The sequence below is a fragment of the Centropristis striata genome, chromosome 3 (genome assembly GCF_030273125.1).
Source record: "Centropristis striata isolate RG_2023a ecotype Rhode Island chromosome 3, C.striata_1.0, whole genome shotgun sequence".
NCBI classification, from domain to species: Eukaryota; Metazoa; Chordata; class Actinopteri; order Perciformes; family Serranidae; genus Centropristis; species Centropristis striata.
In genome coordinates, this window is record NC_081519.1 from 21,791,992 (window position 1) to 21,807,312 (window position 15,321).

At 38.5% G+C, this 15,321-nt stretch overlaps 1 protein-coding gene across 2 annotated transcripts; it reads left to right on the forward strand.

Annotated features, from left to right (window-relative positions):
- The first annotated feature begins 3,928 nt into the window (after nucleotides 1-3,928).
- LOC131968342 (solute carrier family 41 member 3-like) lies at nucleotides 3,929-15,047 on the forward strand. 2 transcript variants are annotated; one of them, XM_059329174.1, is made up of 10 exons: nucleotides 3,929-4,494; nucleotides 4,802-4,909; nucleotides 5,656-5,727; nucleotides 6,876-7,020; nucleotides 7,164-7,310; nucleotides 8,119-8,263; nucleotides 8,387-8,466; nucleotides 11,250-11,384; nucleotides 12,801-12,949; nucleotides 13,078-15,047. In XM_059329174.1, exons 1-10 carry the CDS (start codon nucleotides 4,300-4,302, stop codon nucleotides 13,255-13,257), a joined length of 1,356 nt encoding a protein of 451 aa, XP_059185157.1. In that variant the 5' UTR covers nucleotides 3,929-4,299; the 3' UTR covers nucleotides 13,258-15,047. The 2 variants fall into 2 exon arrangements, with proteins under 2 accessions (XP_059185157.1, XP_059185158.1); XM_059329175.1 differs by lacking the exon at nucleotides 5,656-5,727 and having other exon boundaries at nucleotides 3,930-4,494.
- Nucleotides 15,048-15,321: the final 274 nt, after the last annotated feature.

Genomic DNA, 15,321 nt, shown 5'->3' on the forward strand with positions numbered 1-15,321 from the left:
AAAGACATAAAACTAGTGATTGGGACCATTAATGAGGTAATACTGTTTAATGAGAAGAATAATCATTTTCTTATTGAATACTATACAATCACACTTATTTTTGCAGTTACTGGAGTTGCTGCCTGCTGGACATTATAAAGAATACAGGTTTAAGGCACATCATTGGCTACACTTTTCAGACCAGGAGGTTGCTATTGCTCCAGCTGGGCATCGAGGTGTGTTTTCTGTTATGCATTTGCTATGTAACAACCTACACAGTTACAAGCAATAATTCTTGTCTGCTCTGTGATGTTAACATTTATCTTTTAATAACTGCGAACACATAACAGCAAAATGCCCTTAAACTACTGTGTAGCTTAAGAGAAGACCGGGCAATTAGTTGTACCAATCTGCAGTAGGAGTCATAATCGATATAGAAATGTAAAGGCTATGAAATTGTTACACTCTGTCAGATAGTGAGAAGGCTAGAGATATTCAAAAACACATAACAGTCCTGAACTGTCACCAGTAGTCAAATGCATAACAGAGATATTTGTCTTAGACATATTAAACACACCAAGGAGGTACTTGGAACAGGACAGGGCAGGTTGACAGGCTGAAAGATAAACAGTATTTGGCTCCCGTTGTTGGCAGCAGTTTGGCTTGAATGAGTACAGAAAGTTGGCAGCTGTGTAGAGCAGACATGGATCTCAGCTGCATTAGTTGTCCTGACAGGATGGAGGAGGAGAAGCTCCACACTTCCTCCAGGGAGTCATCCAGGGTAATCTGTCTTCAGGTGCTGCCTTCGTACCTGCTGGCTGGGCTAGGCATGGTGACTGCCGGCATGCTGCTGGACCAGGTGCAGGTCAGTGACACAGTCTATGAGTGACACACTGGTGTTGAATCACACTGCTTTGACACAAGTATAAATCATATGTGGTCTCTGTAGTATCTACAGCAAGAAACACATACAAATAATCTTTGATTCAAGTATTTTACATTATACTGTGTGTAATAATTGCTGTGAGATAGAGTCCTTAGATTTTTTCCAATGATTCTAACTTGGAAAAAACTTGTAATACCATGCATATGATCTTATATCCAAAAACCACATCTGTCCATCCACATCATCCCCTCTGACTCTACATGAGTCCCTGAGGTGAATGGACTGAGCAGTGAGCTGGTCGTGAAATCCAGTTTGGAGGTCACAGTGACCCAGTGTGGTTCATAAGGTGACCTTGCCCCAGGGGAAAAAATGGGTACAAACAGGTTTAGTCAATAACCAGTCCAATTTAAACAGGGACTTGGGATAGAAAAAATCATCTTATTATTGGATTTTAAATTTCATATTGAACTGTGTCTGCGGAACCTATGTGTACAACATTAGCATACATTTAAAATAAAATAAAGTAAATAGTTATAAATGTAAGAGTAATTTGTGAAATTAGCTGTATGTAGGAAGTATTATTAGCCAACTAGAAAGGAATTTCATCATTCGTACCTGCTTAATACAACATTTGCTTCCTTTACTCAACAACAGCTATCAAGTTTAGCCAGTTTACATCTGTTAGCTAGAGCAAAACCAATGCTAAAGTTATTGTGAATCCAACAACTAGAGACCACTGCTGTAATACAGTACACAGACCATAGACTGTATAATAATAGTGGACATACTGTAGTTACCATGACATTGTGAACTCTGTTGTGACACATTTGGGGAACCTTAAGAGAGTGCTTAGGGCAGCAGCTAATGCTAGCTGGTTAATTCAGAGTTACTGCAAGCCAGGGGTATAAAAGGGGAGATTAGAGTCACCATACATTAACAGCACTGCTTTAATTTTGATGCTGAGTAATACATAAAGCTCACAACTGCAGAGAAGCCAACAACAGACGATAGCTTGTTAGCATGTCTTGTTAAGATAAAACAAACTAAAGAAAAATTCTACTTTCAGTGTCTGTTTTTAAAAAAAATTATTTCAGCAGATAGATACTTGACATTGATATAGCACAATTTAGTCCCGTCCACCAGAGGGGAAAACAATTATTAAGGTTATGTGTGCAGCAAACATTTTGTCACAAAATTAACTGTCACTTAAGATAACTATATTTCTTTCTAGCCAAAGCTGTAATGTGCTCTTTATTGTTGCCTACTGGCTACATTAAAATAAAAAAAATTACATTATGAAATAAAAAAATGTCATTCATTAATTTCATAAAATATGTTATTTTACACAATTTATTGATTACTTATTTATAATTCAGTTATGTAAAATCTCTTCCATTTTTATTTGTAATTTGTAATTTACAATTTACTTAAGGTTGAGCTGCAGTGAATCAGCACCGACATTGGGATGTGTTGACAGAAGTTGTAGCTACAACTGTATTTGGACAGAGGCCAGCAAAGGGTTTAGGAATTAGAAAAAGCTGGATTGTCTCACTAACTGCAGGCCTGAGTTCACATTTTGCCGGTATATCATCCTCTGGTTTTCTTGCCATTTTTTAACTGTTAATTTCCAAAAATACAACCAAAAGTTATCTTCAAGAAGAGATCCTGTATTCCCATTTGACTCCTTATGTGGGGATACACACCATAAACCTCCAGTTACTTAGTCTTTAGCAGCTGTTGCTTCACAATTCCAATTACAGCCAGAAGTCAGAAGAGGGAGCTGCAGAGAGTACAGCGCCCACTCCAAGTCATGTCTCAAGGACACTTTTCAGCTGAGTCACTGTAGATGTATGCGTGTGTGTCTGTGTGTGTGTGTGTGTGTGTGTGTGTGTGTGTGTGTGTGTGTGTGTGTGAGAGAGAGAGGGACAGAGAGAGAGAGAAAGAGACAGAGAGAGAGAGGACATGGTCTTACTAAGTGTGAACAAATAAACAAGAGTGTCAGAGCTGGATTTATGTCTGTCTTTCTATAGACACTATTGATTTTTATCTCTGTGCCAGACATTGGTAAATGCTTATGTGATCTGTAATTGCAAATGATATGAGAAAGACAGAAAGACCTTAAGAAAACAACAACAAGCGAGTGACATAATGTATTCTGACAAGCTGAAGCAGTCCAGCTGCTGACAGTTAGTGGCAGCCTGAGTATTTCCTCCAATCAAGGAGGATAGACTGTGTCCTTTCCAGGCAGCAGCAGCACCACGTGTTGGTGACAGGTACAGCACCTGCTGCTGCTCAGAGTGCGTCACACACTTATAGTGAGGACATCGAAAGCAGGGAGAGGAGGAGCTATCAAAGAGGGGGAGAGCACAACTGCAGTATCCTCTGAACTGATCTACAAAGGAGAAAGAGGAACAAAGAAGAGTCCTGATACAGTCCGGTCACCTTGCTTATACACAGACATCTCCAGCATCATCCACCCTCACACACTGTCCTCCGTCTTGTCCCTCCCTCCATCACAGAGCGCCGTCACGACTCATCTATCCGTCTGGAATCGGAGGGAAGCCCTGGCAACTGCACGACACTCACCGTGTCTCTTCAGACTAGCCTTGGGCATCACTCCGTCCGTCACTGTCCCTTCACACAGCCCGCAGCCGGGACAGACATCCCGTGATCAAAATGAGGAAGGGGCTCCAGCAAGCTCACATGGGGCATCAGCACAGCGGCGAGGAAAAAGAAGTGTGGAGGGAGAAGGAGGAGAAGGAGGAGAAGGAGGAGAAGGAGGAGAAGGAGCGTCAGCACAGGAGGGCGGAGAAGAAGCTGCTGGCCTTCTGGATGTCCTTGTCCCACAGGACCTGGACACTCTTCAGGCCCCGCGAGAGGCCGGGTTTCCATCGCTCCCCCTCAGCTGCCCGGCTGCTGAAGAGTGAGGCATGAGGGGAGAAAGTGTGTGGCTGTAGTGTGTGTGTGTGTGTGTGTGTGTGTGTGTGCGTGTGTGTGTGTGGAGGTCTGTCAGTGGCAGAGTGTCAGAGGAGGCCTCACAGACCTGCTGTCAAGAAGACCCATGTGTGTGTGTGTGCGTGTCTAAATATGTATGTGTATGTGCTCCATTCAAGTGGGTGAAAGCAGCTTTCTCCAACTAGGCCAACATTTGTTAAAGTGCTTTGTGTTGCTGCCCTGTCAGTGCTCGAGTGACAGGTGAAGCGCAAGCTTGTTGAATCCATGTGTGTCACATTTATTTGCAAAACTACTTTGAGGAAACCAGTTTTCAACAAAGAACCATCAGCTGTGACTTTCGAAAGAGCCTGTAGAGAGGTGAAAACAACTTGGGAACAGTCTGTGGAAATGGATCACTACGTCTTTCTCAACACAGCTTGAAGAACTGTCCTTCCCTACCAACACTAAAACAGACAGGGATGGGTTAACAGGGACCAGCCATGGTGGTGACCCATCTTGCTCTGGAGCTGCGATTCCAAGGGAAGAAGCTGAGAGGCTTCAGGTGCAAACTGACCCGCTCGGCCCACGGCTTACTGCCAGAGAGCTCGTGGACCATCGCAGCCCAGATCCTGCTGCCGTACTTGGTGTCCGGTCTGGGCATGGTGGCAGCTGGGATAGTCATGGATATAGTGCAAGTATGGAAAAAAGTGCTCCAAAGTGTGTCTGTGCATGTGAGACTGCATGATAGTACTGTTGCTTGTTTTATGTGAAATGCATGAATGAAAAGTGAATACCTGAGAGGTATATTTGAGACACAGAGACAGAGACACAGTTGAAATGGCACAAAGTTGAAGATATTAAAAACCTAAAAGTTTTGGGACTTTGTAAATAAGCCTCCATCACAACAAAACACAAAATATCAATACACACACACACACACACACACACACACACACATATAGTATATATAGTATATTGAAATACCACTGTGGTGTTTTTCAGCACTGGGAGGTGTTCAAGGAGATCTCAGAAGTGTTTATCTTGGTGCCAGCCCTGGTGGGACTGAAGGGGAATCTGGAGATGACATTGGCATCCAGACTGTCAACAGCAGTAAGTGGAAAAACACTCAAAGCCAGTCACTCCAACTCGTAAGATACTGACACTTTGTCATGGCCCATGGCATGCGATAGCTTCAGGAAGGGCACCATTCAGCATGTCAAAATTTTCCCGATACAGGTGCTGCCATCATGCACCTGTGACGTCATTTGGAACCAGAGTTTGCGCAGTACTGACAAAAATGGAGCTTGCAGTGTCAAGTTCCTCGATTAAAACAGTCAGTCACGAATGTTATGGTTTTATAGAATAAAACATCTAATTAAAACTACACTCAAAAAAAAGAAACACTTTAACAAACATCATGATAAGGACTTGAAAATGACAGAAACCATCTTTGGGAAAATATTTAATTGGCTCATGTACCATTCACTAACATGGAGGGGGCGGGGTTTACAACCTCTTCTGCAGCCCGCCAGATGGCTCATTGTGTACATAGGTAGCAGGCATCGGGCACCATGTACTTTTAAGTTTGTGACTCATTCTTAAAATTGTGAGGCTACCATTCTGTCTCCCAGCTTCCTAACATCAGCACATTAAAAGCCAATTACAAACAAAGCATGGAAAACCATATGCTTTGTGCTGAAAAGAAAAATCACAGCATCTGTAGATAATAATTCATTCATTCATTTCATCAGTCACTTAGCTGACATTACATGATAATAACTCATTAGTTGACATGCAGTGCAATTTAATTTCCACAGTGACACTTGAAAACAACTAGCATGTGATTCCATCCACAGGCTAACACAGGGCAGATGGATGAGGCTCAGCAGCAGTGGAGGATGGTGTTCTGTAATCTCGCTCTCATTCAGGTGACACACAGCTCTACCGCACACTCTCCATCCTATTTATAACACATCCATCACCCGGCTGTCTCAAAGACAATTCAATTTATTTCAAGAACCTTTGTTGCCGCCATAACATCATCCTCACACTTCACTAATGCATCTCAGCCTATTAAATAAGAGATTAAGATTGTTTCAAATGTTAGCGATGAAAAGAAATTGGAGCATAAAATAAAGAAAAAATTAGCTGATACTTCCATTACTTAAAAAAAGTATTCTCTTTATTAGCTGTTTATTGCATAAATTATTGCCTTACGTTATTAAATGGTCTAATGTGTTTTTATTGCCTAAATTAGCTTGCATTGTATTGCTTTACTGCTTATACTTTATATATATGAGTTATTTTATAACTCATACGTTTCTATTATATTAAGGCTTATAGTAATGCATAATTAGGTGTGGCCGCTTTGAGTAACAGGAGAGTGCTACCAGGCTTCATTCTGCCCACCTCAGCTTAACCCACGCTCCACGTCTCCATGTGACCCATTATTTTGGATTATTAGGAGGAGTCAGACACGGCTAAAATGGAAACATCCAGAGCCACCACACAATGGGCGACGTTAAAGAGACAATGTATTTGTTTTAAAGTTTATGTCAGCCTTGGACTTGTAATTCCAAGTTGGCAGTATCAGGAATTTTCTCCTGCTTGGTGAACTACAGACATGTCAGCAGACCGTTGGCAGAATGGCTGCAAAGGCTCCCCCTGGCAGTTACAATAGAATAAAATCCAATATTAACAATACTAAAATAGATTCAATTTTTATAGGTGCTATACAGTGTTTGTTTGTGTATTGTTTAATTTCACTTACAAACTGCCACAAATGCATAAAACATCAAAGGAAGCTAATTTAGCCTATTTATTTGTGTTCTGATGACACTGCATAAATGCAGTATAATATAAAAGCTAAAGAGGTTAGGTTACTGTGACTATACACTGTTTGTTTTAATGACATCAGGAAATGAACACAACCTTTTGATAAGGGGTATTATGATAAAAAAAAAATCTTGCTTTTTATTCTCTCTGAGGTCTTTATATAAACACATAGACATATAATGAGGCATAGACCAGGGATTGATGAATAAGACTCATGTCCCTCTGTCCTGTCCTTCCCCAGGTCCAGGCCACAGTTGTGGGCTTCCTTGCAGCTGTTGGAGCAGTGGGTCTCGGGGCTCTGACCAGAGGGAGAGTGGATGTTATCCAGGCTGCTGTCCTCTGTGCCAGCAGCGTCACCACTGCTTTTATCGCTGCACTGTCTCTAGGTCAGACAAAGGCACAGAGTGCTGCAGAGAAATGCATGGCTAAGAATATAGTATAAACACAGAGTACAACATAAAGGAGAGTCGAGTTTATGAGCCTAGTGTGTGGTTTTCTTTGTCAAGAGTTCATCTTTGTGGTTTTTCAGGTCTGGTGATGGTGACAGTGATTATTGGATCCAGGAAAGTGGGCATCAATCCAGACAATGTGGCCACACCCATCGCTGCCAGCCTCGGAGACCTCATCACTCTGTCTCTGCTTGCTGGCGTCAGCAGCCTCTTCTACTGTTACAGAGGTCAGAGGTCACACATTCCATACACCACTTTCGGTCCGCTTTTTTTTATAGTTTGTTGAGTAAAGCAGGTGAAACCTTATTCAAATAAGTTTTGGTCATTTAAAATGGCAGATAAAACAGATAAAGAGCAATGAGCAATGCAGATGATCAAAATTCAGGCAAATGCATGGTGACAGTATTGTGGTGCTGAAGGAGTGTTTTGGCCAGGCGAGGGCAGCACAGTCCTCCTCTGACACCAGACAGCAGAAGAAAATCTCAAAGACTTACATCATTTCTGTCATAGTCAGAATTGTCCATGTCTTGTCCACTGTTTGTCCAAATTAGTATGAAAACACTAATTTTGATATTATATGAAGTGTTCAATCAAAGCTTTTATTTACATATAAGATAAGATAAGACTTTAGTTATCCCACAGTGGAGAAATATAATCATCACAGTAGATCAAGATACAGACAGGGAAGTTTACAAAAATAAAAAACAGAATAAAGAGTAAAAAATAGCACATACATAGACATTATATACACCTTATATACATTCAATACTTACATGGCTGTTGTTATTAATGTTGCACATAGATTTTTTTATTAATTTATTTTGTATTTCACAGATATTGCACATTGGAGAAAAGTAGATTGAGCATGTTATATTTAAAGTATAAAGTATTCTATTTAGAATGATAAGTATAAATGTTATAATATAAGTATGATAATATTACAATTTATGTATAATAATACCGTATAAAAACACAGAATAATATATAATATTATATACTTCCTGTAAGCAGATGTATTCTTATGTTGCTCCTCAGACTTGTGGTACCTGCCTCCTGTGGTGTGTGGCTTCTTCCTGCTCCTTATCCCACTGTGGGTCATTATTGCCTGTCGCTCTCCACCAATCAGCGAAGTCCTAAAGTCAGGCTGGCAACCCGTCATTTTGGCCATGTCCATTAGCAGGTGAACTAATGAGCGACTTCAGAACTGTTTCTGCTCCGATAAGGTGTTTTAGAATTTAAATATGTATGTATTTTAGTTTAAGTTAGCTATTTTACACAAGTGTCCTTGTTGTCTCCTTCCCAGTATTGGTGGTTTGATTCTGGATAAAACAGTGAGCAATCCAAACTTTGAAGGTATGGCAGTGTTCACTCCAGTCATCAATGGTGAGTGGAAGACTCTCCACTGAACACTAAACTTTAACCCCCCGATATATCACATATACAAAAGCAGTATATAAACACTTTATAAAACACTTTTATAAAACATTTAGTGTAGTTATAAGCAGATATGAAGACATTTTATTTAATTTATTTTTACATTATTTATTTCAATCATTTTACAGTGTGTCATAAAACATGTATTTATTCTTTATACACATGTACAAATTATTTACTGGAAGGTTTGAAAAATTAAAAAAAAACATGATGTACCATGTAGATTCTTACAAATAAACACTAACAAATGCCCTTATATGTGCTTACAACTGCAATATAGAGCAGGAGTCAGCAACCTTAGAGGCACGGGTACCACGATTGGCACGAAGTAGCTTAACCAATGGCACACTAGCTATATCTGTGCAAGAGAGTTTTTTGAAAATGTTGAACTTCCCTCTCATCTGCATGCCAAATGACCTCTCAGATAAGGATGGCACCATTCTTGTATTTTTTTTTTTGTTTCTTTTAATTCTCCCTTTTTGACATTTGCTTCTATTGCAACATTTTGTAAATGAGGGGATGTCATTTAAAGCAGCTGAAATGGGAACTGTGCATATCATTTGTAAGCAAAGTAGGTGTAAAAAAGTACAACTATTTGTTAAGTTTTTTCCTGATGAACAAGATTTCTGGAAGGTTGGTAGGGTTAATGATTTCAACTCTGATATTGTCTGATATTATTATTGTTATTGTTTTAGTAGCCTTTAAAATAACCAGATGGACTAATTACCTGGTACTTTCTTGGTCAAAATGCAGCTTCAGGGTCAAAGCCCTATTGACCCCCTGTAAAGCTTTGGCGACCCCTAGTGGGGGTTGGGACTCTCAGGTTGGAAACCAGTTTCCTATAGGGATTGAATAAATAGGCTAAATAAAACAACTGATCTGTTAGATATTTACATTTTGATGAGGTGTCATAATTAAAACTAATTGTTTTAATGAAAACTAATGTTTGTTAAATGTTGACCCTTGCTGTAAACAATGAAGAGGGCCCAGATATCCATAATCAGGATAACAACTGGCTATACTTCAGTAATCACTTGACACTGTCTCGAAACAGAAGACTTATTTTAGAGGTCTTGAGATTGATTAATTTAGCCTAAAATAAACATTATTATTATATTATTGTGGATATGATCCCCTTTACTGAAGCGGAAACAATTTACGAAATTTCTTCCACATTCTGTAAGAAATTAAATGAACACTGACATGTTTTCCTGAAGGAATAAGCAGCACAGGGATTTGGGGTTATGGTGTTTCAACAGACCTTATCTTGAAGAATGACATTTTAGCTTCATAATTTGCTAAATTAGTATCAATAATGTGGAAGTTGTTGGGTCATGCAGACGCCCAGCAGCAAATCCCATTATTATTTAAAAGAGCCTCAGATTTGAGCTATTAATCAATCATGAGGTATTAAAGTGCTGCTGAAGTTGAGCAGTCAAAAGAACCTCAGAGAGGCGTGTAGGGCCAGATCTTTACTGACAGAAGTTTGTTGCCCACAAAGCAGCATACTAAGTAGAGATGAATAACAATGGTCTTTACATAACCCACAAGCCTGATCAGAATCCCAACTATGCATTCACTGGCTCCTGTTTATGCAGCATCCCTGCCAGCCTCAGTGCTACCAAAGACTCCTGCATGTATTGCCACCCCATTACAGGAAGTGCATTTGCATTCCAATTCAGACCTCTTCCCTCTTGGCCTGTTGACCAGAAACCAGTGGAGGATAAAATATTCAGATCCTCTACTAAAGTAAAAGTAGAAATACTATTGAAATAGTCCCTTATAAGAAAAAGTACTTAATATTTTCAACTTTTTACTTCAGCAAAAATAAAAAATTAAAGTACCCATTATGCAGAATCTTCTTTCAGGGTGTTATATTATTCTACTATGTTCTATCACTAATGATCACTACTTGTAGCATTTTAGTGATGTAATTCATCAATGTGGAGGAAATTTTAGATACTTTATATACTACAGTGTAGATGGTAGTATGTAGTATATATATATATATATATATATATATATATATATATATATATATATATATATATATATATATATATATCATATCATATCATATCATATCATATCATCATCATCATCATATCATCACTTTTACATAAAATGTTAATCAGCAAAGTGACCAGATGTCAGATAAATGAAGTCCAGTAAAAAGTACATTTCCCTCTAATATGTAGTGTTGTAGTAGTCTAAAGTATCAGAATTTACTCTTGTGCAATACTTCAGTAAATGTACTCACTCAAGTATCACCACTGCCAGAAGCACTCCTTCTGTTTTGTCTAAATGATCCATGTGTTTCAAAGCTCTGCAAGCCAGGAGGTTTTGTTGTGCTCCTAATGAAATGAGCCTGAGGGCAGAACAGTGTTACAATGAATATAGAACAACATCCCGACTGCCTTTTCCAAGCTTTTAGAGAAAAAGGTCCCCTAGGACTCTGTGATTAGGGACAACTGCTGAATAGATTTCAAGCAAAATTACTATTTGGACAGTGAACCATTTTTCCAGAGAGTGTTTACTCTCCAAGACAACACATTAGCTAGTATCAAAATATACTGTCAAACAAAATTAAAATGTTTTTTTTTTTCACATTCCACATTGTCATGTTCAGTTCCATCTTGAAATGCACTTTTATTTTTTAATGGTCTTATTTCTAGTTGTATCAAATGTGTATTATGGAATTGATCATTGCTAGACTTTTCATGTCCATGCAGGTGTAGGCGGAAATCTGGTGGCCATCCAGGCGAGCAGGATGTCCACCTATCTCCACTCCTGGAGTGTTCCTGGAGCTCTTCCATTTATAATGAGTGTGAGGTGTCCAGGACCCTGTGCTACCCTCTGCTCCTCAGGTCAGGGAGAATTAATTGTCGTCTTACATTTATCAGGAGGCCAGAAACAGCTCTAAATAAATGATAATGCTGTTCTGTGTTGTACACATACGCTAACATGTACAACAAGCTTTAAAGCTAATAATAAGGCATGGCTATTTCAACTTGTTTCAGATTTCTTCTCTGTCTGAGTGCCCCAAAATCATCATTCCGCTTTAATTTAAAGACAACAGACCTCAACAGTGACCAATGTTTGATCAGCAAGACGATTTTTCATTCATTATCTCCATAATTTGGAAAATCCTTCTATAAAGAGTTTTAAGTCTGTTACCAAACCTAACAACTATGAGATGAATTGTGATCATGAAACATTTCATTTGGAGGGTGTGGGGTTGGTGGACATTCTTTGGCCTCATCTCTAAAAAACACATCACAAAAAAGAGCTACCAATCAAAGCTGTCATTTTTACACTAGATTTGTGGGTAGGACTTGTGGATCTTACAGGATCATATACTAAAGATCAAAAATCAACATCATGACTAATAATCAAATCATGATTTGAGAATATGAATGGGATTTTCAATTCGGGAACTTTGTTGTTGAGCTCTATTGTCATGAACATGTCTCTGACATCTATACTGTAATGACCTGGTGTTCCATCAGGTTTGAGTTGTAGAATATCTTGCGAATTGCTAGTAGCATAAAATAGGAGAATATGTGTTTTTTGAACAACATGCAGATGAAAAACTCTAAAAAAATAAATAAAAATAAAAATAATAATAATAAAATAAATAAATAAAAATACATTTTTTAAAAAAACAAGCAATAGAACATGGTGGAAGGAGTAAAAGGATTGAAAATGTGGTGATGATATGTACAGCCAGCAGCCACTAGGCTTAGCATGACGACTGGAAACTCGGAAGCAAATAGCCAAGCTCTTTCCTACTACAGTTTGTTAGTTTGTTTAATCTGTTCAACAACCAACTTTAAGAATTTGAAATCAAGATATGTGAACTTAAAAGCTATTGGTAGGCATACTTTGTGAACTTCAGACAAAGCCTGGTTACTTGTTTCCCAGTCTTATGCTAAGCTAAGCTAATGCAAACAATTCTCTGCAAGAACGTGCACACATAAAAAAGTTGTTAAAGTCTTCTTTGTACCAGAATCAAGAACTTTTAAATGTTAATTTAATAATGTCCCTGCTTTCTTTCAATCATTTCTACAAGAGTCTGCATAATTGTTCATGGGGCCTTAAACTAGTAGATCATTCAATTCATAGAAAAAATAAAAGCATTAATGATTTAAAATGCGACAGAACAGACACAAGAAATAGCATAAATCTGTAGAAATAAAGAAAGCAGAAAGAAATTAGATATTTTTTTCAAACTGGACACATTAGTACACACAGTTTTTATTAATCTTTCTATGTTTATCTAGATGTAAACTCCAAATCAGCCAGAGTCCTGGTTCTTCTGGTAGTCCCAGGTCACCTCCTCTTCCTGTACACCATCCATCTCTTGCAGGGAGGCCATACTGCAATGACACCCATGTTCATCATCTGCTACCTGTCTGCAGCTCTGCTTCAGGTCTGAGATTTATTGCTCACTGCCAGAGAGATTTACACGACTTAATGATAATTGAGTGTTACATGTGTGTATGTTTCACAAATTTCAGATAATCATTTCAAACATATCCATCAATTGTTTTTATCCAGGTGCTGATTTTGCTTCACATGGCCAGCCTAATGGTGCGATGGCTGTGGCAAAGGGGACTGGATCCAGACAACTTCTCCATCCCCTACCTCACAGCTCTGGGTGACCTGTTGGGGACTGGTTTCTTGGCTTTGTGCTTCAGACTGATTCTGATCGTCAGTTCTATTCGGACTGGAGTTTGACAGGGACATGTGGTCCTGTAGGCCTACTTTTCTCTATATGCAAGTGGCTGAAACACCTGCAGAGCTAATTGGATGTAAAGACTTTGAGGATAAAAGAGGACATGAGGTAAGTATGGTGTTATGTGTGCCTCAATACTGAGCATCAAAATGGGACAGGAAAATGTATTGTTTTTGCAAGGACATTCATCTATTTTTATTCTTACAAATTAATACTCAAAGAATAATTTAACTTGAACAAACATATCTATTATATGCTCAATAATTAATTCACTTATTTTCTATTATCCATATAAGTGCACATTAAAAACATTTTACTAATTTTTCTCTCTAATTCCCTGCTCTGTATGACTTGCCCATGGACACCAGCTCACTGTGTCTCTCATGCATGACCTGACACAGTGTTACTGATTTTTCCAACGCAGAGCAAAGATAATTTTGAGGCAGTCCTATTGCATACAAAGTCAATAGAAAGACTTGAGCAAGTTGTTTTTGTATCCTTCTGGAATCTGCTTCATAAACATACACAGACAAGAGAGACCTGAGGGAAATCTAAGAAAGGACTAGACCCTAAATTTAGTCAGAGGCTGAACTCTCCCACGGACACGGTGAGCTTGTGGTTGCTAGCTTACAGTTGGTTGGGCCAAAAAAACAAAACATGTTTCAGAGGTCAACTTTGCTGCCAATACATTTTTTAGTGTGCTACAATTTCACCCAAAAAATGTAAAAAGCATGGGAACACTATAGGGAGATGTTAAGTAGGGACAGCTAAACAAAAGTAGTTTATGCAATTTTGGTACAAACTTAGTTTTATGAACATTAATAAAATTCCATTTGTATGTGAATCTCTACTAATCTGTCCTGATAAGTAGCCAGCTGACAGATAGTTGTCAGATAAGCAGTGGCAAACTAAGCTAGCTGGCTGATTACCAGCTACTTAGCCAAGTCATTATTAGTTTGTTTGTTTTGGATAAAAACTGCCATAAATGGAGCACAATTGCTTGTGAAAAATGTAAGTGTAGACCCTTGAGTTGAATATAATATTTATATAGCTAGCTAACTTGACTACTAACCACCTAGCATGCCATTAAAATGAGATGAAGCACACTGTCCAACAATGTCATATGCTTTATTGTTTCAATATAAAGGCAAAGTTTTAGGTTTTTCTTTTATTTATTTAACAAACATTGACATTTATAATGTGTAAACTGGATAGGGGAGATATTCAATAATTATTCTGTTAATCTGGCAGCGCAGAGAATTACATAGGAAATTAGTGACTTTAATGTGTTCGAGAAAAAGCTTTCTGTGCTCAAAATATCCCTTTGTGGTCATTATTGAGGCACAAAAGATAAGGCTCTTAAAACAAAATAGAAAGAATAAGGTGAATTATTTTGCACTTTGGTCTCCATATTTGCCAGCTCACTTTGTCAATAGTTATAGTACCCGGCTCCCTGGAGTTGCACTGGTCACAATTGCACTGGTTACCTACCACTCTGGCTCTGTAGAAACAACACCCATCTCAAATGGATCCAAGTGGGAATGCTGTAGAACCACTGTAATGTTAACTGTCGACACATCTGTACACCTATTGTCAGCTCTTAGTGTTAGATGGCAAATGATTGTATTAAGGCAATAACTATATATATAATGAGTGTAAATGTATATTAACATAAATCAGATGCTGCACCGTATTGATGAAAGATATATTTTATCTTGTTTATTTTATGTAGGTTTGTGCCTTTGAACCGTGATAAGCCTTCAGTTCTCTTCTGTGTTTCTATGAACTCTGAGTTTGGTGTTGCAAAATTTCTACTGGTATTTTATTTTTTTGTGCGGCACAGTGCCACTGACTATAGCCTGTTTTACTAAACTGTCTCTCTGTTTGTATGCCTTCCAGATATTGACTGATCAGATATTTCTTTGTGCTATTTTTGTGAACAAATAATTTAGTATGCACCTCTCTGTATGAGGTATTTTCAATTGTTTGATATGCACTTTTAGAAAAATGCTTGTCTTTACTGATTTGAAAATAGCATCTGAAGATGGTATCCTATTTTCACAGTG